Here is a 25,414-nt window from a genome sequence, read left to right as displayed (position 1 = left end):
CAATTTGGTTTAACAGAATTCAGCTTTTACTCTACTGTATTGCACATTGCTGTCTGAAGCTAACGCTAAAGCCGAATAAAATGAGCTAGCGGTAAAGCTCACCAACATTTCCCAATTTGGTTTTACAAAATTCTGCTTATACTGTACTTAACTAATTTCTTTTTGAAGCTAACAAAGATTAGCTAGCAGTTAAGCTTACAAACATTTCAGTTTGGTTCCGCAGAATTCAGCTTTTACTCTACTGTATTGTACATTGCTGTCTGAAGCTAACGGTAAAGCTGAATAAAATGAGCTAGTGCTAAAGCTCACTAACATTTCCCAATTTGGTTTTACAGAATTCTGCTTATACTGTACCAAACTAATTTATTCTTGAAGCTAGAGCTAAAGCTAACAAAGATCAGCTAGCAGTTAAGCTTACAAACATTTCGCAGTTTGGTTTTACAAAATTCAGCTTATACTGTACTGTACATTGCTGTCTGAAGCTAACACAAAAGTGAAATAACATTAGCTAGTAAGAAAGCTCAAAAACATTTCCCAATTTCTTGATTCACAGAATTTAGCTTCTACTCTATATCGTTGTCTAGAGCTAATGCAAAAGCTAAAAAATATTAGCTAAGGATAAAATTCATAACCATTTCCCAATTTCTTGACCTAAAGTGATTAGCTTATACTGTATTATACATTCTTGTCTGATGCTAACACTAAAGCTAATAAACATTAGCCAGTTATAAAGATTACACACATTTCCAGAGTAGTAAATAATGAAAACCCAAAGTTTCAGAGTTTGAAATCGTTTATTCCTTTTTTATTTCGTCATACTTTTACAGATTTGACAATTTATTCCAAGTTTTTAACGGTGAACACGGCACTAAAAGCACAGCTACCAGATACTACAAAGAGTCCAGTTTGTCCAATGGCGGAGCGAGAGAGAGATGATTGGATGGCCGGGGCGGTGGGCGGTGCTTAGGGATTTTCCACTTATTATCAATGACATAAACGTTTGTTTTTACAGTTTTCCTTTGCAGCGTTTTTAAAAAGTGCGTTTGCAAAACAGAAACAAATAAAAAATATGTTGCTACACTCCACCGATGTCAAAAACAACGCCACCATGTAAGGCCCCCCCCCCCCACTAAGCTAAAATCATTGACACTTTTTGTTAAACATTCAACAGGGAATGACATCATTGTTTTCCTTCTTACACAAACTGCGAATTTCCTTTAAAGTGAAATTGAAGAGTACATCTTATATTCAAGTTCACAAATTTTTCCCAACAAGTGAGTTTTATTCGGGAGACAAGCAGAAAAATACGCCACTTTGTTTAACTTACTCCTCTTGAAACATCAACCACTGCAAATTCTGAAGACGAGCATGTTATTTAATGTCAATTTAAAGAGGAAGTCAGCCCAAATACATTTTTTATATGCCTACCCCGAAATGCATGAAGTATTCTGGTTACAATTACATAGAATTACATAGAAATAATCCAAATTTGGGCGGCCATTGTTGAATTCGTATTCAACAAAAACCATTTTAATCAGAGGGCCCATTCAAAAATGTCGGAAAATCCATAGGGTTGGCTTCCACTTTAAAAAAGGGTTTTTATCAGAAAACTGGAACTGGTTTGTCAATATTTAAAGACATGCTGGTCCATTTTGAGGGGATTTTATAATAAAAACCTTTTTACTTGAATAATCACATAGTTTTACAATTTAAAAATGTTTCATCTTGTAACATTTACATACCTGTCAACCTGTACGTTTTTCCCGGACAAAGTACGTTTATTATGCATTTTAAGACGTGTACGACGAACAAGAAAATCTATACGGAAAAACGCATATTTGTCAATTACGAGTACCATCCGGTATACACCGACTATGACGAAACGGCAAATCAATCAAGTCAAACGAGTTCGCCGCGGAAGCCTCTATCTCGGTATCGTTTTTTCTCGTTGCAAACGAATCGAGCGGTTTGATGTAGTGAAAGGAAGTCCGTCTCTTTTTAGAGAACCGGCTTTTTCGGCTCGACTCATTAAAGACAGCCGTCTCTCAAACGGCTCACTTGCTTTGATGAATTATATTACGAATTATTAGGTTGTATAAAGTTAAGAAAAAAAGGAAGTATAAAATGAGAAAATGAAAAAGACAGGTTTGTGGTTATCCCTTTAATCAGTATATTACCAACAATAATTTAATGTAGAAAATGAATTCATAATTTGAATAATATTTTTTTTTATTCTACTTAATTATATTTGCATGAATTTTTTCCTTCTACAGTGAACGTCCAAGATACTTAATTTTTGATTTTTTTGTTTATAATAAACCTCATTCATGTCGAGCAACTCAGGATCTCACAACAAAATGTTAATTAACAATATATATGATATAATGAAACACATAATATAACATGTTAAACTACATAAATAAACACGTTTGAAAAAAAAATATGGTGTCAGATTATTTTGTAAGGAAAAATACGACAGTTTTTAAGGGCATGGAGCCGTGGAGGTTGACAGGTATATATTTAGCTTTTAGTTCTAAATAAATGAGAATTTTATGACGATTTTGGAGTATTTTAACTAATTTATCTTGAAAACTTGATGTGGTCCCAACAACTGTGAATCCATTGTTTTGTTGACATTCATACTTGGCTCCCATCTATCTTTTTGTATTTTTAGTTTCGTACTTCTTTATTTCACACTCATCCATTATCTGCACCGCTTATCCTAGGGTCGCGGGGGTGCTGGAGCCCATCCCAGCCATCTTCGGGCAGTGGGTATGGGACACTCTGAACTGGTGGCCAGCCAGTCTAATTCCCACTCGCAATGTTTCTTTATTCTCCTTACATTTCCAGTTAGGCCCCAATAACAGTTCCTTCCACATCCCGTAAATAGAGCAAATCCTGCAGCAAAATGACATTTTCTATCACTATCTGACCGTTTTGAAACAGATTTTCCCTGAACTTTCTCCAAACCATCACGTTCCAAACCACTTTGCAACCAGATCCAGCGACTCAGACCAAATTGCTGATGTCACTCGATCGACTGACTGAAAATACGTCACTGTTGCCGTACCACATGGTTGAAAAGTGCATTCAAATATGTATATATGTAAAAAAAAATCAAAGACGATCGATGTATATTCATTTACCAAATAAGCAGAAAATAAATACTGTCTCTTCGGTTCTGTAAATAAGGTTCAGGTGTAAGTTAGGTTTATGATGGCAAACAAATACAAGGCGGCAGGGTAACTGCACGAGACACAAATCATGAAAATAACCGATATGTAAAATTCCTTCCTGCCTATTTGCAGCTAGCACAGTCTCTAATCTGCTATAAGCCATAAAGGTCCCGCTCAGGGTTGGGTAGGGTTACTTTAACTTGATTACTTTCAATTACTTTTGGATTACTCCAATACCAAATATGCTAATACAAGACAAAATAAACTAAATATGAATAAGATGACTAAATTTTGTGCAGGCTTGGGGAGTAACTGAATACATGGAACGGCAAAAATGATGTTGGCAAGCTCATCTCATCTCTCATCTCATTAGCCGTGCCGGTTATCCTCATTAGGGTCGCATGCAGCCATCTCCGGGCAGTGGGCAGGGGACACCCTGAACTGGTTGCCAGCCAGTCGCAGGGCACACAGGGACAGACAGCTCATTCGCTCATTCACACCTAGGGACAATTTAGACCGGCCAATTCACCTGAAATGCATGTTTTTGGAACGTGGGAGGAAACCGGAGTGCCCGGAGGAAACCCACGCAAGCACGGGGAGAACATACAAACTCCACACAGGAAGTCTGGAGCTGGATTTGAACCTACGCAGGAGGTTCCCATGACATGAACTGTGCCGCACAAGCGCTAACCACTGCGCCGCCGTGCTGCCCTGTTGGCAAGCTGTTTGGATTGATTTTCATTTTGTTTCTGTCGCATTTTATGTTTGTTTTGCCGGAGATCAAAGAGATCAAAGCCAGGAGAGAAAGCTTACCATGTGATGTGAGTCATCATTTTTTCATATTTAGTTTATTTTGTCTTTTATTAGCGTATTTGGTATTGGAGTAATCCAAAAGTCATTGAAAGTAATCCAGTTAAAGTAACCCTACCCAACCCTAGGACTCCCTCTAAGCACATACACAAAAAAAAAATCCTTGAACATCTTCGGTTTGATTTTTGGGATCCTAAAATCGATTTGGAAATGGTAAAGGCAGAGAAAGATGACGCGAAGCTGTTTTGAGGCACTGAAAAAAAAATTTTGTAAAGCTACTCGAGGATCAAAAGAAGGATCAATAAATATAAGCGGAGACATGACATCATCGGCGCTACGTACACACATGATCTGATGAGCGCGAAATGAAAAGAAAAGCTCCCATCGGCAAAGCAGGAGAATGCAATAAATACACATGTTCATATTTATATATATTCATCTATATGTGCACAAATAACATGGCGACGGTCGTCTTGGCTTGATCGAAGAAAAGTCCGGGGTCAGGTGCCGTGATTTCACTTTGTGACATTTTCCTACCTCGAAATTCGATAAAATGTGAGAAGGCCCGGTCCAAACAGAACGTGGAGCATGCACGTGGCGTTTTGTGACCCTTTTGAGTGTGTGGATTTGGGTGGTCCTCATACATAGGGAGGATTTCCAAAATGAATATTTCAGTTAGAAAAGGCTTGAGTGTGGTGTGAAACCATGAGAAAACACATCTTGTGGAGTTTCAGATAGATCGGACATATTTGATAGTTGCCCCAAGGCCAATTTTATTTTTGAAAAGTGAATTAGAAAGTTGGATTCAAAAGACTCTCAAAGGGTGTAAAACATAAAAACATGCGTGTCGAATTTGTGTGGTAAACTGTGTTTAAGTATCATATTTTATTCATCACTAACTTTGTTCCAACTTAGTTTCAGATGTGATTGCTTAAGTATTGGAGTGAACAGAGGTCTGACTCGTGGAGATCTTGGCCCTCTCCAGGATTCGTACACCTTTTTTCATGGCTAAACCCAAGCACTTTTTAAGCCCTTTCAACACCCATTTTTTGTCTTTTTCCCCAGTACCATTTAAATACAAAATCCGGTGTGAATCATGTATTTTGTAGACCCAATATATCTGCTATATACATATGCAGTTTTTAATCAATACATCACTTTTCGATCTTCGGGAAATGGCGAATATTTTAACCATACGTGTGTAAATATCAATATGTGTATTAATACTAGTTTCATATCGCCCTGTTTAGGTGTAGCATGTAGCAAACCGTTAGAAGAAAAATATCATAGTTAAGCTAGTCATCTCGTGAGTTACCTTTTAAAGTGCAGTAAAGTGCTATTGTGAAGAGTTACAGAATGCTGTGCGTGGATTTGTTCCACGTTTTAACCACGGTTTGTATTTTCTGTTTGAGTCATCCTTCATGATAGCCGATACCTCCCAGCATTTTGGTGTGATTTACCGTTTCTGATGCATCTTTCCTAATGAATCTGTAGGAGGCGATGACACTTGACACGACAACGCCGTACAAAGCACTGTAAACGCAGTTCCTATGGCGGCGCCATTTTTAAGCCGACTTTATTATTATTATTTTTTGTTTAATATGTGATCTGTTGACTCAGACTAGCTAGAATTTCACCCAAACGTCAAGCATTTTCCTGACCTCGAAAACACAACATTTTCCTGGATTTCAAGTACCCAAAACAAAAACACCTCCTCCACCTCCTATTTCCAATCCATCTAAGACTTCACCAGATGTGTTTTCTCATGGTTTCACACCATACCAAGGCCTTGGCTGACAAGAAAAAAAAAATCGAAGGTCTGAAAGTTCACCCACAGTGGATGTGAGTGTGTGGCAAAGAGAAGCATGGATGATGGCAGCACGCCAGCTCAAACGCGGGTGAGGAAGGCCAGGTTAAGCGAGCTCGGGATCTGAATGGTCTCCAGGGCCAGGGAGGACGGGTTGAAGGGGAAAGTGATGGGGTAGATCATTTTGGTGTCCATCAGCAGTTGCGGACTTTCGCAGCGGTCCCGCAAACGAGCCTGCCAGGTAAAGGGAGGAGTCAAAATTAGAACAAGCTCAATAAGTTTATTTGCTTGCGACAGTTATACGAAATGTGTAAACAGTGTTGAAAGGAGTACTGTATTTTCCGCACTGTAAGGCGCACCTAAAAGCCTTTATTTTTTTTAAAAGCTGACCATGCGCCTTATAATACAGTGCGCCTTATATATGGATCAATATTAAGTCGCAAAGTCTTGCAACTAATGAAAGCAGCCGCTGACTAGATTTTCCCCCGAACGCGAAGTAGTCCGCGGTGTATGCTGGGATTTATATACCGGCGTTTCATTGGCTAACCAATGTGTCAATCATCATTTGAATCAGTCACTAGTGGCTAAAGTTATTCGGAGGTAAAAGGGGCGGATCATTTTATCATTTACAGGCTTCCATAGGCTAAAGGGGCGAAACAAAGCCTGCAATTGGCTGAAAAAGATGAATGTGAATCACACGTTGGGTTGCACTACGGCATAGAGAAAACAATTTTTACTATTCTGTATTTGTAAATATTTTACTCTCCTGGATTTACTACACACACGGTTGTAAGAAGACCATGGTTAAGTATTATTGAACGTGATGGCTGCAAGAGAACTTAGGTGGGCTATGCGGCTTTATATTTTCCGGGTATCTTGTTTTAGAACGATCTTGATGTTTCTGTGATAAGTCTATTTTTAAACTAAATTCAATTCAAAGTGTTTATTGTCATATGCACAGTAAAGAGCCCCGTTTCCCTGCACAATCAAATTCTTACTTTGCTGTCCACACAGTTGCCAGCGAAAAATAAAATGGAAACTAAGAAATGTTTGGCATTTCTTAAATCCCAAGACTTTAACCTTCCGAATGATATTTGGAACGATGCATTTGAGTGATTGGTGACATCGTACAGACACTGTTTCCGTACATGTCTGGGACACGTATATGCTTCTTTGCAAGCTTTCGGAATGTTAAGGGGGTAATAAGTTTGACTGAACTATCTGACTGTTTTGTCGACGTTCCCATTGTAGCGCCTTATAAGCCGGTGCGCCTAACGTATGGAAAATATAGGACCAAAAACAATTTTTTGGGGGTGCGCCCTATAACCCGGTGCGCCTTATAGTGCGGAAAATACGGTAGTGAACGTTAGAAACATTCCATTGTCGCCAGATAGGTTTTGTCTAACAGTGTGATGGATATATCATCTGCTGAGAATCACACCCGCGCAATAGTGTCTGTCTTTCAAGCGGGAACAAAAACGAACAGAAATAGCGGTGTCAACATCAAGTTACGCGCAACAAAAGTTTAGAAGCATTCTATCCTGGATACGGCTAATAAAAAGACTACTTGCACTATTTTCAAAACTGACTTTGCGTATCATGGCAGTAGATCGGTGACGCACAAACATTTAAAGAGCTTGTCGGACAGTTGAACAGAATATAGTCAGACCTGCCTTGGTAAAATTCAAGTAGCATTTAAGCCAATGCAGTTTTGATGACATGCATTGTACGTTTTATACACATATACTGTATTTCGCCATACACGAGAACTTGAGGATTATGCCGGACAAACGCTTTTGAAATTAAATGCATGAATTCCGGGGAACAAACGTCATTTGTTAAAACCATTTGATTTCTATTGAGAATAGTAACATTCTTTTGTTCCAGACTTTGCAGTTGACCACAGAATGTGCTTCACAATACCGATATCAGAATTGTCTTATCTACCGTAAATTCCGGACTATAAGCCGCTACTTTTCCCCCAAATTTTCAACCCTGCGACTTATTCAGAGATGCGGCCAATTTATGTAATTTTTTTAACGGCCGCCAGCCGTTATGAGAGGTAAGATTTAGACCGATGAAATATGCGCCGAGGAAAATCACAACTTATGAGCGTAAACATACTCTCATCGTGCAAATTGCACTAAATAAGCGTCGTGACGCAGCTTCCGTGTTTAAAGCAAACGGGCATATTGCTGGGGAATATTGACGTAAGGGAGCGTGGTAGACGTCATCATGTTAAAGTTTCTTTCCGATATTGAGAGAGACAACTTAGACGTCATTACCAATGAGCAAGAAGCGGATGGTCTGCCGCGATTCTAACGATTACGGCATTTATTTCCTTAACAAACTAGTTTACAGGTATGCGAGCGTCTTGTTAGTAGCGTGAGGCTACCTCCCAAAGGCACGGTTTAGGATGAAAGTTATATTATTATTACTAAAGCTTTGAAAACTCTCTCGATGTACCGTCTTTCTTTGTAAATATGTGTGATGTGTATTTGCAACTGTATATTTTTGTAATGTATTTATTTGTATTTCTTTGAGACACTTATTCTGCACGAGCAAATTAAAAAAGAGGGGCGGAGCAAATGCGGGCAGATGGGAAAGTGGAGCCCCGGTAAAGGTACGTTTTTGTGGATAAGGCGGACAATAATGGATATATATTTTTCCCACCCTTACCTTTGGAAATATACACTTTTTTTCCTTGGATTACTATCAACAGGCACCCAGAACCTGCAGGTCTGCAACGAATTTTAAGTACCTATGTCATTTTACGTTCATCCGGGCGGCAGTGATGTTTGGACTATGTGCTTCACTGAAGGACATTTAGTTCCAATCGCGGGACTTGAAGTTTGGCTTGGATTAATTTCGTGTTTATTTGATGTGGGTGCATGCGGCTTATATACAAGTGCGGCTTGTGTGTGGCCAAAATCGGTTTTCCCCCTAAAGTGTCATGGGTGCGGCTTATAATCAGGTGCGCTCTATAGTCCGGAATTTACGGTACTGTTCTATTGCTGCCAATATATGGCGAGTTTGAGTCCCCTGACTTATGATAAACCCACTGTTTTATGCAAATTGTCCGTCTTTTCAGCAGGGCTCTGTCCCAGTGATTGTCAAATGATTTAAAACATATTTCATAAAATATTGCGTTGGTTCTCACCTGTATGTTTCGGATGAATGAAACAGAAACCCTCTCCTCAAACTCGTTGACTGGAGTGTACAGGTTCAAGACTTTCACGATCTAAAATACACAAACGATACATTGTCTCAATAAAAATTAAAGTGAAAACGATACACAAGTGTGATCTACCTTTAACGTAAAGTAGGTGAACAGTCATGGTAAACTTGAAATTTACAGATGTAAATACGGTTCTTTGAGTTCCGTACGACTGCCAGAGCATCTGGTCACCTGAAATCTTTGTGTTCATTCGAGAATATTCTGAGGAAACTAACCTGCAATGTGACTGGAATTATTCAATCAAGAACTTTTTAAGGACTTTCAAAGCCAATTTGGTAAATTCTCCAGTACCATCAAATAAAAAAAATCCAGTGTGAATCATGTATGTTGCAGGGCCACAAATATATAAGCGACTTACATATGCTATTTTTAATCTTGCATGTTCATTCATCAAGACATGCTTTTTAGATCTTGCGAACAATACGATTGTAAACACTTTCGGGACAAATCTCTCCCCATATTGATGATGGGTTAACATGACACTGATATGTAGATCACATTTTCAGTTGCTGGAAGTTTTCCTATTACAATTTACCACTGGGAAACACTACCTTCATTCTTTGCATAGCCTATAATAAATGTCCATAATTTATACCTAATTCTTGCACTATTACACATTTTATAATGCCTTGGGCAAGACCCGTAGGGGGGCGATGACGCTTTTTCGGACAATGCCATACGTACTAATGTCAGCTGCCGTGAACTACAAGGGAAAACATGCAATGGCAAAGCAAGGCCACCAGAGAGCAGTGTCTGTATCATTTTTAAGCAGACTTGTTGAAAAACGTGTTAAAAATTTCAAGTATTTACAAGCACTTCACCCAAAATTCAAGCACTTTTCAATACTTGAAAACACATTAAAATTCAAGAATTTTGAAGGACTTCAAGCACCCTGGGTCACAGGTGTCACAAATGGCTGATTTGAAATGCATTCTTCGAACTTTACATGCGTGAAAGAAATATTCAGTGCTTCGAAGCGCTGCATCTGGCGGTCGGCAGGGACAAAATAGAAGAACCTTTTCGGTGAATTGAAGTGGTGTGCTGTACCTGTGCGGTGGTGAGGGCCTGGCACATGGAGCAGATGGCTTCGGCGTCCCCGTCCGTCTTCTTCTTCACCTGCAGTAGCTGAGCTGCCTGGATGAGAGGCTCCAGCGTTTCCTTGGCACCGCAGTTCATCAAACCTTTGTCACGTAGCCACTCCTCCAGCTGGCTCACATTGTACCTGAAACCACCACGGAGTTAGTAGATAACCCATGTAAAGAGGAATTCGAATTAATGAAATGAAATGATCTGCATTTATATAGCGCTTTTCAAGTCGAGACTTCCCAAAGCGCTTTACAGTCTGCTTCACATTTCCCAATAGCGGCCGTGCAGCCATGTAAGGCGCTGACCTGCATATTGGGGGTATTAGGGGTTCAGTGTCTTACCCAAGGACACTTCGACATGTAACACGGAGGAGTTAGGATTCGAACTGCGATCTCTTGATCCCAAGACGAGCGCTCTACTCCTGAGCCACCGCTGCCCCGTTATATCTTATCACAATAAGAGTTTTCTTACGGTCATTAAAATCAATGTTGTGAAACATTGTATGCAACAAGATTAGTCATGGTCTAACTTGGAATATCAAGACTTTGAAAAGAAAAAAGACCATCCCGATGAATTGGCACTAAAATTTTTTACAACATAGTGCTCGGAAAAACTAGCCTGAATATATGAAGAAGAATAGTGCACTGTAACAATAGTGCAAGGAACATGAGCGCAATAACCTTTAGCAGCAAACAAACAAAAAAACAATACAATTCACAATGTTATTTCTCCGTTTCAATAAAGTTTTGTGAAAAAAAGAATTGACATAGCGAAATATTATAGCAAGTCTATGATCGGTGCTGGCTGCAGGCAGAACTCGCACGCCAGAGTAGATGGCAGAAAGGACCTGCGATTATCATTAGCTATCAGTAGTAAGATATTGCTTGGAAAACCAAAACTCTCCTTTTCAAACAAAACTCGTTTTGACGCCACCCTGTGACGATGTGAATCACAAAGGTCAAAAAACCCCAAACGTCACCAGTTTTAGCCAAGTTTGGCCAAGTTTTTCTTTGGACGAGTGGAAATATCAGTGATCCAGGCGGCAGGCTACCCAGAACAGGAATCCATCAAGGATCTGATTGATCATAGCGCTCCATATTAAGGGCTCGATAGGAATTGAATTATTGATTTGAATCAACTTGTGCTTATATCACATACTTACGGATTTGAAATTCACTAAACTGGAGAACATAGATAGAAAGAGAGCAAGACATCTTTGCTTATTTAATGAACCTTCTTGTTGTTCAATTGAATTATTTAAATTTGATGTGTATTATTGTACTTTAAATTCTGACAAAAACAGATATAATTTGATTCTAAAATCCTTTTGGGGCGCATGGAGACAAATCTTGTGACTTAATAGGTTTAGAGTAAATTAGAGTAGATGACCGGTCATTGAACTGAAAACGGTAAATAAAAGAAGGTTGGTTAGGTTAGTCAACCAATGTTAACCAAACTTAGGATTTCTCATCTAATGCTTAAACCATCCATCCATCCATCCATCCATTATCTGGACCGCTTATCCTCAGTAGGGTCGCGGGGGTGCAGGAGCCTATCCTAGCTATCTAATGGCAGTGGGTGTGGGACATCCTGAACTGGTTGCCAGCCAGTCTTAGGGCACACAAAGACAGACAACTCACTCGGTTATTCACACCTAGGGACAATTTGGACCGGCCAATTAACCTGACACGCATGTTTTGGGGAATGTGGGAGGAAACCCCAGTGCTGGCAGGCATGGGGAGAACATGCAAACTCCACACAGGAGGTTCGATTTCATGACCTCAGAACTGTGCCGCACACGTGCTGTGGAATGCTCTTCCCCCTGAGATTCGATATGCAACCTCAGTGGAACTTTTTAAATCTAAGCTTAAAACACACTTCTACTCAATAGCATATGAATAACCTATACTTTATGTTGATAATATGTGTATCATTTGCCCTCATGTCGGTTAATAGTCTGTAATAATAGTTTGCAATAGTCTTTGATCTGTGCAGCCCTTTGAGACTCTTTGTGATTAAGGGCTATACAAATACACATGCCTTGACTTGACTAATCACTGCGCTGCCGTGCTGCCCTACTTAAACCAAATAAAATGAAATTATTTTTGACTCTATTGTATCCTTTATTAATCTTACTTATCAGCAAACCTAGAACTAGTCCAGTAGCTTTTCTTCCCCTTGCCTAATAGCATAGGTGCTTCAACAGCCTTTGATGCAGCTGTGGAATCCATGCAGTTCGCCCCAAAGGAGATCACAAAATTCCGTCTATTCTTCAGATAGTTTTGAGCCTTCGAGGTCTCACCATTTACCATTTCAAAGCCGTTCCTACCTGATCTGCATGCCTTTGCTCCAGGAGCACATGTCCTTGCGCAGCAGCAGATTGTTGAGCGTGACGGCGCCGATGACGTAGAACTGCTGCTTGACCACCTGCTTGATGAGCTCGGGGTCGGTGCCGTGCTGGCACATGGTAGAGTGGAAGGCGTTGAGCTGCCGCAGGATGGATTCCAGCGTGTACGTGCCCTCGTCGGCGATGCTGGACGTCCGCTTGCGGAGGCCTGTCGGCTTAACGCCCGAAACGCCCTGGATGGTCTCGTGCTCCAGCATGCCGGAAACTAAAGACGCAAAAATGAATACAGTGGAACCTCGGTTCTCGACCATAATCCGTTCCAGAACCCTGTTCGAAAACCTATTTGTTCGATCACCGAAATAATTTTTCCCATTAAAAATAATGAAAATTGTTTTAATCCGTTCCAACACCCTGAATGTTTACCTTGAATGTTTAACGTAAACATAAAGCTAACCCAGGCTAATCATACGTTCGCGTTATCGTAATCTTCCGTACGAAAGATTCCCCTAACATGAACGTGTAAAAATAAAAAAATCAGGTCGTTTACAAGTCATTTAGCACCTGGGTCTCCACAACGAGTGGTGAGCGGTTCATTGGAAAGGGGGCTCCATTCCAACACCCTTAATGTTGGGCACCCTGAATGTTTAAAGTAACCCAGGCTAATCGTACGTTCGAAATCTTATGAATAGGATTTCTTACCTTTGTGGTGGTCAGCAGAAGGCGCTCGCACACCTCCTTCATATTTGGCTATTATTTCTTTCTTAAATGCAATAGTTGTACGCACTACTTTTCTTTTTTCACCTGTAGCAACTTTGCTGCTTGCACTGACTTTCTTCGGAGGGATAATAAGGGGCTCAAACACCCGTACGCCGCTCAGCATCGCACCCTAGCGTACGCACTCACGCATTACCGGCGTTCGAAATCCGATTTTTTTGACCGAACAGCGAGCAAGAATTTCTCGAAATTTTTGGTCGGACACCGATTTGTTCAAACTGAGAGGCGTTCGAAAACCGAGGTTCCACTGCACATATCCAGGAAGATAACTCCATAGCCGGTGGTGAGCATACCTATCATGGGCTGAAGTATGTTCTCCATGCATTTGATGAGCTGCTGGTAGATTTGGATGGCCAGGTCGCTGATCACTGATCTGTACTCGGTCAGGTCAAAGTTGGACAGGCAGTGCTCGTTCTGCCTGGACGAGTTGTGCTTCATGAACACCTGGTGAGAAAATTTTCCGAGGCGGAAGCAAAAATTGGGGAAATTAGATACAGTAATCCCTCACTACTACTGGTTCACTGCTTTTGCAAATTTCGAATTGAACTGTCTTGATTGTCATTGATAGCAACGTGTCGTGCGTTGTGTTCTGCAGCAGACAGCAGACAACAAATGCCCTCACAGAGCAAGTCCTATACTCTCAGTCGGTAAGAATTCCATCTGAAGGTAAGTTTGACCCTTAGGGGCATTTATGAAAAGACGTCACTACAGATTTTTACGTGGTCCCTATTAACCGCGATAACCGAAGGATAACTGTACTAATTATGGGGAGAGTTTAACCTAGTGAGCAGGAAATAACCTTATGAATAATTATAATTTAATACATAAATAAATTAGGGATAATAGGAGGCAAATATGGAATGTTTTCCATGTATATGATCACTTTGTTGCTCAAATTGAAGGGACACTGTAATATTTGACCACTATTTCACTACCAAATAAGAACAACGAGTGCTGGTGGAAAACATCGAAGCGCACAGGGAGCGCAGTTGCTGTGTTTTGCGGAAACGTGGCTCACGTTTAGCACCCCGGACGCTAACGTGTAGCCACCCGGAGCTACCTGAGCGATCCGGCTTCAGCGCCGCTATACAGAGACACGAAAGCCTACGGGAATCGGAGAGGAGACGGACTCGCTAACACGAGGTGGTGTATCCCTGGACACATAGAAAAAAATTTCCATCTGCCGCAGGGATGTCGAACTTTTGGACTGGCGTGTGACGTCATCCACTCCGCTACAAGCACCCCTAGGGCATCATGTTCATCTGTTAATAAACAACGGGGTAGACTGCTGGAAGTGTGAATTTCCCTACGGGGATGAATAAAGTATCTATCTATCTATCTCTATCTATCTAGATGTTGCTTTATTGTGCGGTGCAACCGAAAACAGCACAAAGCACATGGAATAATAAACTACGGAGAATCAAAGTGACCAAAAAGCACAATTTTTCTAAAATGATTTCGCCCAGACTTTCACAAGGTTTTTGTTTTTTGGTGGTACCCATAGAGACAAAATGGTGCTGACAATCATGGTGAGCCTCATGCTATGTAAAATAAATACAAATTTCTCAACTTGCGAGTATTTAGAAAAATGCACCTAGCATGTTTTTTTGCTAATTATTCAAATCAATTTTTTTTAAATGTATACTATATTTTACCACTAGGAGGAGCTACACAATACACAATAATAATAATAATAATAATAATTTCCTTGTATTGTCATTCTGTGTAACAATGTACACAGAACGAAATGTCGATTGCACCTGACCCGTTGTAGCGAGCCGATGCAGCCGCAGCCAACAGAGGGCGCCGCCGACCACTTTTTAAGTCTTTGGAATGACTCGGCCGGGGCGCGAACCACCGACCTCCCAGTCTCAAAGCGGGCGCCTTACCATCTAGGCTACTGAGCACCTCTTTAAAGGTCAAATAGGGTGCAAAAATGGAGTTATAACAACCGAAGGTAAAAGGTAATAACGGGTTTGAAATATTTTATGGCAACTGCAAAATAAATGCAAAAGCATACAACTCCATTCTTTAATCCAGCCCACTGAGTATTGGGATTATAAGGAGTTGCATCTATATCTAATTTAGGCATTTTTGCAATTATTACAAAAAAATGCTATTTAGAAATGTGTAAAAAATAATCTACTGTTATTATCTGAAGCGCGGTCATTCAATTTGTTGTGGCGCGTGCAAGTACGTGCATTGTTTAGACGTGCTCGAATAAAATCTTTTTTCATGTTTTGGAGGTTTGGGTTGGTGAATGCAATTGTATTTGAAACATTCCTTTTCCAACTTTCACAGTTTTTTGCTACACAAACAGAAAACCGCAAGCACGAGCACAAAATCACTCTCCATCCTTCCTCCTCATTTCCTTCTACCTAAACAGCTCTGATAAAAGTAAGAAATGCACTGATGCAGGCTGGGAAAATGATAAAGGGTCTTTGAACTCAATTGGGCATTGTTAGCACATAATTGAGAAAATGTTGCATTTTCAAAGTACGCACCCTACCTTTAAAGAAAATGTCATCATTTTTACTACAGTATACCAAACAATGGAAATAATTTTGGTGTACATTTGCATTTGTTTTGCATAAATATTTATCTTTAGGTTAGTTTTTGCATTTTTGAATATTCATCTGATATCAGAGATATGTGAAAGCCATTTTTTTTTTTACCTCATCTCCACTGTATTGCTTCAAGCAGTGCAGGAAGCGGCAGGTATTGGATAGCCAAAAGGAGACCGTCTCAAAGTCATCCCCTCGTTTCTGGCAGAATAAGGAGAAAAAAAAATGGGTTTAAAGTTGGCATGGGGTAAATATGATAGCATAATTTATATGATGATAGTTATCGTTAAGACATATGATAAAAATGTTCGATAAAAGTCGATAGTATAAACTGTAATTACACCATGCGAACACCAGAGAACATAGAGGCGCTAATGCAGTGGAAAAACAAGTTCCAGGCTAACATTCAAGAGACGAAGAAGGGGACGAGTACCAGCCAATCATTTTGCAGAAATAGCGAAACAGCAGCTCTCAGGGTCAAAGCTAAAAGACTAAAACACGGTTAAAAAGAGTGATAAAGAGACGCAGGATAACTGCAAACATACCTACTCCAAACATGCTAAAAGAGTCTTAGACAAGAGACGCCCTTCATCTTCACTTGTTTGGAGGTATTTTGGCTACTTAGAGTCTGATAAAAAAAAAAAACAGCAGCGATATGCACTGCAAACATTGCTGACCAATACAGGCAACAGGACAAACGTATTCCACCATTTGATACTGTATCACTGTGGGGTCTAAGTAGCAGACCACTGAGGGAGAGCTAAAAATTGGCTAACGGTAGAAGAAAATTCAGGCAAAGACTTGTTTAGTTTTTAAACAGCTGCAGCTGGGGGAGTGGGGGAAGAGCGGACAATTAACTTGCTCTCGGCTCGCCAGTCACACTCACTGTGACTCTCCCCCCGTCTGACTCTGTGTTTTATCTAAATCACAAGACATAGAAAAGTACTGGTATGTTGAGACAAAAGATCACCCCCTGGAAAAGTACCAACACCTCTAAATAAAGACATGAAGACTAAGACGGCCAAAAGGAACAACAAACTGATTCGAAATACACACTTTGAGCAAATACATTTAAGCCTACTTTAAAATCACCCGCCAAAATACGATAAAGGAAAAACAATTCAGCCCCAAACGAGTGCTAGTGGACGTTCAACAAGGACCCATGAAAAAACCTTCCACAAGTGATTCAGCTGGCAAGCGCTGGCTCTGTATCACTGCTACCAGCTCCCCCTCTGAACTTGTTCACTTGTTTGATATTCCTCATATTTGTGAAATGCTGTGTAATAGTTTGTCATCCTGCATCTTCGTTCTGTCATTAAAGATTGGTTGAAGCAGCATCGGATTTGGTTAGTCTTCACTCAGGAGCAATAAATAGACGCGAACGGAAAAAAAGACGTGATAAATATTGCAATAATTTTTGATATCTACCAAAAATAAATGTTTTTTCCCAATTTTTGTTATATTGCTCTGGCCAAATTTAAAGTTTAAATTGCTTTTGAGTTCACCTTGATTCCTTCCCAGGCTTGTAAACCAAATCAGTAGCACCTAAAAACAGGGTTCGTACACTTATTTTATGGACAAATTTACTTTAGAAGCTCTTTCAAGGCAAATTTTTCAGTTTTTTCAGTACCTTAAAAGGAAACAAAATCCAGTGCCGATCAAACGATCCCCAAAAAGTTTTTTTCTTTACTCTTCGATGACTAAAATAAAATCGTTATTTCGCTGCTAGCACATACATTGTGCTATTTTGCGCTCTTCTGCCCTTTTGTGTCAATGGGCTGCTATAAACTGACATAAATTCTGTCAGTCTGCTTCAACAATGCTCACACGGCTTTAATATATCACGCTTGTTTACAAGCACGGAAAGGGATCTATAGGTGTTGGGTAATAATCGAGTTTAATACGGAAGACAAAAAAAGAAAGTACTGTTTGTATAAAAAGCTGAAGAATTTGCCAAATTTCGCCTCATTTTAATGATACTGATGAGCAGATTGTGCATTCAATCTTTCAATCTTGTAGACTGATGATCCTTTGCATTAGCTTTTACTAATTTCAAGCTATATATATTATATATATATTCATATATTTATATTTTTTGCATTTTATATTATTTATAGCACTGAAGAGTTAATATTTTCTATTTATATTTTATTGGTTTGCGTTTTCAGGGATTTTGTGTTGTTGTTCAACTTTAAATCTGTTTAGTGATTAAAAATCAAAAAATTCTTTGTATTCTACAGATATCTTTCGTAGATCCGTGAATATTTTAATTTGTATTTCACGTGTTCTGCATGGATCTTCTGCAAAACATATGAAATCACTAATTAGTAAATAATTTGGGGCATCATGTTTTATTATTGTTGATAAAAACAACAACAAAATCTGAGTAGCCATTTGGGAGCCAAAAGAGCTGGCTTCTCTCACTTTTTAAAAATGTTTCTTTATTTAAAAGCATGGTCTATCGCAGGGGTGTCAAACTCGTTTTAGCTGGGGGCCACAAATGCTATAAAAAAAATCTCACGGGGGCCGGACTAGTAAGTTTAAGAGAAAGAGAGAGGGAGAAAAAGAGAGAGGAAGAGAGGGAGGGAAAAAGAGGGTGATAAACAGATAAGGAGAACAAGGGAGACAGAGTAATAGTGAGAGAAAAAGACAGAGATATGAATGGAGAAGGGGGAAATGAATACAGAGAGAAAAAGAAAGTGAAAAAAGAGAAAGATACAAAGAATAAGAGAAGTGAAACAACAGAAAGAAAAATAGTCAGCAGGGGAAAAAGAGAAAGTGAGGTGAGAGAGAGAGAGGTCGAAAAAGGGAAAGAAAGAGGGTGAGAAAGAAAGAGAAAAATAGAAACAATTAAAGTGTAAATTAGCGAGAGAAAATAGAAAGAGAGCAAGACAGAGAAAAAGAAAGAGTTAGAGAGAGAGAGAAATAGAGAAAAGACAAAAAGAGAGAGAGAGCGTGAACAGGAGAAAAAAAGAGGGAGGAATAAATGAAAAAAGAAGTGAGTCAGAGAGAAATGGAGAAACACTACCACAATTGTTTTGCAAGTGTTAACTGGCTTTGGTGACATCCGATGGAAATATTTAAAACTACAGCTCATTTTCCTCTTGCGCTTCTCTCACTATTGTCTTGCGGGCCGAATTTAAACCATTGGTGGGCCTGATCTGGCCCGCGGGCCGCCTGTTTGACACCTGTGGTCTATCGAGTCAGAATGACAATCTTTTTCAAGCATTTTTAAGCACTTCCCCCAAAATGTAAGCATATTCCTGAACTTGAAAACACAACATTAAAATTGCAAGCATTATTAAGGATTTCATGCACCCGTACGAACCCTCTACACAACTGTTACCGGGTACCAACCTTGAGGATTTTTTTGATGCTGTTGATGGTGGAGGTGAGCAACGTGCGGACTTTCTGATCATCGTTGACGTAGTCGGCGTGCCTCAGACACATGAAGAGGATGTAAGCCGGCAGGCCCGGGATCAAGTTGACAGCCACGCCGCGAGGTTTTAGCTCTGCGTACCCAAAAAACAAACAAAGTGAGCGGTCGATGCAAAAATAAACAGCTGGATTTTGGTCCGGCGAAACAAAAAAGGTATCCATACGACTCACTAGATATCTTGCTGCTCTACCAACAGGTCGTTCAAAAATATACAGGGTTCGTATACCTTTTCCATGGCCAAATTCAAGCACTTTTTAAGGACTTTCAAAGCTAATTTCACAATTTCTCCAGCACCATTAAAAATAGGAATCTGGCAGTGTCTGAAACTCATGACAAAAAGTTAGCAGACACCAGAAAAGTTGCCTGCCCAGCCATAAAGTTTTTTCATTTTTCACAACTTGAAACACAATAAGACGACTAATCCCCCCAAAAAAACCATTGTTGCAAAGTATTAAGGATTGAAAATCAAATGAAATGATCTGCATTTATATAGCGCTTTTCAAGTCAATGAAGACTTCCCAAAAGCGCTTTACAATGTGCTTCACATTTCCCAATAGCGGCCGTGCAGCCATGTAAGGCGCAAACCTGCTTATTAGGGATTCAGTGTCTTGCCCAAGGACACTTCACTATATAACGAGGAGCCGAAAATCAAACCTGCGATCTCTTGATCCCAAGACGAGCACTCTACCTCCTGAGCTACTGCCGCCCCCTGTTTATATATAAGCGCAATATATAACAGAACAACACTTTAAAATTACGTTTATTATAAATCTACTTATAACATTCATTGCATGAATACGACATCGCTGTTTTCCATCTGCCATCAGTATGTACCTCTATTTACTCTTCTTTATTCATGCAATGTTTGCGTTGCGTCGTCTGCTACAAGCCACGTGAACTCCTCTTTCCACGATTCTTTTAATGTATGTTTACGTTTTGTAGCGTCATAAATTTTGTTTGCTTCTTTTGAATCTTTCTTCTGGGGCTAAGGTTTTGGCTTGATTCTTAACGACTTCTCCATTTTTTCTTGTGTTCTCTGTGCGTCTACTTTGGAAAATGATATGCAAATGGGAGACCTTATAACGCTCGGGTAAGTCCGGAAGTTATTCGATGCAGGCTTGTCATTGGCTGCTGAGTATGCAAATTGCCAAACAAACCGAAATTCCGAAATTTCCAAACCGAACGAAGATTTCAGAATCGGAATAAAGCAAACGTTTGATTTGAAAAAAATGAAATAAAATAAAAATAAAAACGATTTTTTTTTCTTTCTTGAAAAAATTGTCGGCCACCCGGGCAGAGACAATGTGTAAGTCGTACGCCCGACGTAAAAGATGCACGCCCGGGGCGTCCGGGCAGACGTTATTTCAGACACCGAATCTGGTGTCAATCATGTTTTTAGCAGATCCACAGACAAATCTACGATTTACATATGTGATTTTTGCATGTGCCTTTATTTTTAGATCTTGAATATATTGCGAAAATATTTCTGGATCCGAACAATTCCATTGTAAACATTTTTGAGACAAATCTCTCGGCCCCTACACTCGAATGGCAACAAAATAAAATAAGAATCAGCAGTGAACAAAAAAAGTGAGTTTAATGAATTAAATCTAACTCTTACTGCCATGATACAACTGGTCAAGTAGACATAGCCTACTGTACTTCAAGTATTTTGCTCACAGGAAAAGTCAATTGTTAAAGAATATTAAGTGGGTTTCACTCAAAGAATAAATCACAATCTTTAATCAGACAACTGCTCAAGTAGACATATGCTACTGTACTTTCAGTATGTTCACACATCAAAAGTATAACATTCTGAGCTATTAGACGTTTTCTAATTCAATGGATATCCAAATTATTGATTATCATCAATATCGATTAACATATTTGGCATTTCAATTCTATGTAAACCAAATTACATATTTACTTTTTCCATATTTAGCCTAAAATATTCCCATTCTCACATAAAATGTATATAGCTGATGTTATATTTTACTGGTTACTGTACAGCCCTTTGAGACTCCTTGTGATAAAGGGCTACACAATTAAATGGGTTGACATGACAGTGATATGCAGCCCGAGATTTTCAGTTGCAGGAAGTGCTTCCTATTACAATTTACCACTGGGAAACGCTACTTTAATTTTTTTTCATGGCCCATAATAAATTTCTATAGCTGATACGTAATCCTTGTACTAAAACACATTTCATAGTGTCCTGTTTAACTGTAACATGCACCTGTCCTCTTGGGCGTGACCTATAGGGGGCAATGACGATTCATAGGGCAATTCCGTACAAACTAATCCCAATTGCAGTTATTCACAAAGGAAGAAAAGAAATGCAATGGCAAAGCAAAGACACCAGAGAACAAGGTCAGCATTATTCTTAAAGCAGACTTGTTGTGAAACAAGGAAACTTTTAAAAAGTCACCCAAAATTCAAGCTTGTTCCAATATTTGAAAACATAATACACCCATAACAACCATGAATAGAACAAATATGAAACACTTTCTTAGGACCCTTGTGGTTTTCCGTCAAACCTGCTGTGACAGCTTGTTAAAGTATAAACCAGCCCTTGCCTCTGCAAAATCAGCCTATTTTTGAAAGGTGACTGTGGCACAAAAGAATAACCCCAAAATCCTTTTCGACACTGTAGCATCGCTAACGAGGCAACAGATTATCCCAGATAGTTCTACCCATTCAGCCCATGAGCCTCTTTGTGATTAAGGGCTATACAAATAAACATGACTTGAATTGACTTGTGGCGTGAACGATTTCCAAGAAGTTTCCCGGTTCTTACCGAGGATCAAGTTCTTGACCAGTTTCATTTCGTCCTCCTTCTTATACTCCAGCATCCCCTGGAAATCTTTCTCCCGGCGAGGAATGTTGACGGGGCGGATGGGCTCGTCTACAGTCTGTCCTGGTGACGTCTGGCTCTCCGTTTGACCGGCTGCAATCGAACAGTGCACATTGGATGAGGCTTTTTAAGCCTTTTACTTTCACAGGCTAACAGTATTTTGCAGATGTTACTCTAAAAAGGGGGTCTCCAACGTGGTGCCCCCGAAGGATAATTGAGGTGCCCAGGGACCTGTTCTGAAAACAGCTCACTAGTGGTGGCTTGTTGAGATTATCCAGTGAAATTATTATTTTAGTAGTCTACTCAGTCTATTTAAGGCTACTTCTTATAATTAACTTGATAATAACAAAGTAACAACATAGTAATAACATCACGTTATTTTTTGGGGGGAAAAGGATAGCAAACTGGGTGCCCTTTGCAATAATTAGCAACACAAATTAGCTCTCTGCTTAAACAAGGTAGGAGACGCCTTCTCTAAAATTTAAATAACGGGTTTAAAATGTCACAAATATGCATTCATGTGTGTTGTGCATGATGTCTTCTCATTACTCCAAAAAGTAGCATAGTTTTTACTTTTGTACAGAAAACAAACTTATCTTCTTTGCCCAAAATCTACTTTTTCTCCTACAACCAAAAACCAGTGTCACCCTTAATTAGAATGCTAAGTATCATCTTTTTCTATGCTAATAACTAGCGTTGCAATATTTGTCATAAAAAGCTAGGGTGGTATGTTTTCTATGCCAAAAACTTACTTACAAAACGAAGTACCATGTTTTCAAGACTATAAGTAGTTTTTTTTCATAGTTTGACCAAGGGTGCGACCTATACCCCTGGTGAGACTTACATGTGAAATTATATTAAGATGTATATAAACACATTATTATATAATTGAGTTTTAATTGTTTTTATGACTGGTACTGTGCATCAATTCACGTGTGATTTTCACACCAAACCACAAGAGGGCACACTAGCCCTGTAATGACAGTTTTAACCTTGCCATGTTGTGGTGGACATATTTAGAAAGGGAAAGAGGAAGTGAAGCGGCTTATCGTCTTGGAGGAGATGTTTAATGGTAAAAGTGACACCGAGGATGAATATTTCATTGGAATTAGTAAATAGAGTGAAGCTGATAGTTCAGTAAGCTTGTTCTATCTGGTACAGTTACCGAATTACCGAATGCAATAAAGAGTGTTCCCTTTTTTCCATATCCCCTCTCTGCGTATTTTTGGGGGCAACGCCCAACGACGTTCTCTCCAAAATAAGTGGCGCCCAACATGGCACCAAAAAATACGCAGAGAGGAGATATGGCGAAAAGGGAACGCGCTTTATTGAATTCGGGACAAGTTCAAAGTTCCAGACATTCAACATTGGTCTTTATAGTGTTCTCAAATAAAGTTAAGATATCTCGTGATATCAGCATATCAGCTTATGACCTCTTGCAACAACATCATCCCACAAACTTAACCAGATGCCTACATACTTATCATTAGTTATTATCCACATTCCACAACCGTATCAAATACATTTCCCCCCTAAAATGCAACTTTTACTCCGAGTGCGACTTGTACATTTGTTTCCCTTCCTAAATATGCATTTTTGGCTGGTGCGACTTATACTCCGGAGAGACTTATAGTCCGGAAAATACTGTATCTTCTTCAGTGAAAAGCTAGCATTGCCTTCTAATCTAAAAACTAGCATGTGCTTCTGCATGAAAACTAGTGTCGTCTTCTACATTGAAAATGACCTTCCTTTTCAACTAGCTGCTTCTTCTCAAGCTCCACAATCCATCTTCATCGTCAATATAAGTTAATACTTCGTTCTTTGACACTGAAAATGGCGTTCTTCTTCTGCTAAAAGTCATCGTCTCCTTCGATGTGGAAAACTAGAGTTAAACAAAACTAAATTTCCTCCATTATGGATTAACTAGCTTCATAGTCTTCCACACCACCAACTAGCTTCCTCCATGCCAAAAACACTGTTCTGTTCTTTGAATTGGAGAGCTAGCACTGTATTCTTCTGCATAAAGTTAGTGCTATCTTTTTCTGCTTGTAATTATTTACGGTGCCCCAAAAAGGCAACTTAATTCAACCCCAGGAATAAAAAAATCAGTCCACAATCGAAAAAAAAAAAAAAAAATTTGGCCCAACTACGTGGACTCATTGACATTCCACCCTGCGTTAGCTTCCTACCTCCCATCTCTTCGATCCTTTTGGAGTAAACCTTCAGCTGCTTCTTGAGCTTCCGGATCGTCCGGTCCTGCTTCTCCAGCTGCTCCATGAGATCCTGCAACGTTGACGGAAGGGAAACACAAAAGACGTGAGGACAAAATGGGAAAAGCTTCACTCTCAAACATTGTCACGCTCTAAGATAGCAGGATATAGGCCAGTGGTTCTTAACCCTGTTGGAGCTACCAAACCCCACTAGATTCATACGCACACTCACCAAACCCTACTTAAGTGTGGATTTGAATTTGAGTATTATTTTCTTAAATTTAAGGCATAAACTTTTTCTACTGGCGCGCAAAATGAGCTGTGCAGAACGAAAACCAACAAATCACAAAACTGGATATCAGTGAGACCTCTGCTGTTGTACTTGCGAGACCAGTGTAACTTCACCTTTGCAAGAAAGCGGACAAATCAACAACCACGGCGGCCAAAAACACGGAGTGTCATGAATTCACACATTCATGAAAGATGAACACTTGTTCATTTTGTAACTCACGGAATAGCCAAAATCGCATCTGCATACAACTGAATTCCCAACATGTCGTTTGAGTTCATTCTTAAAGCGACAGTATCCTCTAGTGTTATTTAACAGTATTTCAATTCAAATGACACAACCTGGAGAGCATTCAGTTGGAGGAAAGCTAGGTTTTGGATTTAATTCATACTTGGGGCGATAACACACGGTTGTTGACCTCCATGACTACTTCCGCAAACATGAGCATGTTGCGCGTGACGTCACATGGGACACTTTTGTGGAGTTCGCACAGGAGATAAAATGGCATACAAGTCACATTTAATTGGAAATGTGAATTATCTAGAAAAAAAATATTTCACCCAAAAATCAAAATTGCGCATTATGCTCTGCAGTGTGAAGCTAGCCTAACGTGGAAAATACTTGTTTCAGTGTCATATGTACAGAAATGTCACCAATTCTAGACACATGTGCTATCTTTAGTTGTCAAGAGGGGCAAATTTAAGAAGTTATATCGTATATATTTGCTAAACCAATTTCTTTTTTGCTCGACATAGAATAGATCTGTCATGATTACTGATGGGAGGCACCTGTGCCCGCTCCTTTGGCGCCAACTGCCTCT

General features: G+C 39.6%; 1 protein-coding gene across 1 annotated transcript in view; it reads right to left on the bottom strand.

Annotated features, from left to right (window-relative positions):
• Nucleotides 1-2,729: 2,729 nt before the first annotated feature.
• Nucleotides 2,730-25,414, bottom strand: part of myo5aa (myosin VAa) — a 113,285-nt gene continuing 90,600 nt past the window's right edge. Inside the window, exons 33-41 of the mRNA XM_088333517.1 lie at nt 24,285-24,378; nt 22,039-22,188; nt 19,160-19,314; nt 15,914-16,003; nt 13,532-13,682; nt 12,447-12,729; nt 10,079-10,253; nt 8,954-9,034; nt 2,730-6,027 (exon numbers count right to left, since the gene is read on the bottom strand). Of these exons, the coding sequence (XP_088189643.1) occupies nt 5,875-6,027; nt 8,954-9,034; nt 10,079-10,253; nt 12,447-12,729; nt 13,532-13,682; nt 15,914-16,003; nt 19,160-19,314; nt 22,039-22,188; nt 24,285-24,378 (1,332 nt within the window). The 3' untranslated portion in view covers nt 2,730-5,874. The remainder of the gene's footprint in view (nt 6,028-8,953; nt 9,035-10,078; nt 10,254-12,446; nt 12,730-13,531; nt 13,683-15,913; nt 16,004-19,159; nt 19,315-22,038; nt 22,189-24,284; nt 24,379-25,414) is intronic.

The sequence above is a fragment of the Urocampus carinirostris genome, chromosome 4, assembly GCF_059441175.1.
Source record: "Urocampus carinirostris isolate Australia breed hairy pipefish chromosome 4, RoL_Ucar_1.0, whole genome shotgun sequence".
NCBI classification, from domain to species: domain Eukaryota; kingdom Metazoa; phylum Chordata; class Actinopteri; order Syngnathiformes; family Syngnathidae; genus Urocampus; species Urocampus carinirostris.
This window is presented reverse-complemented; position numbering and strand designations above follow the sequence as displayed.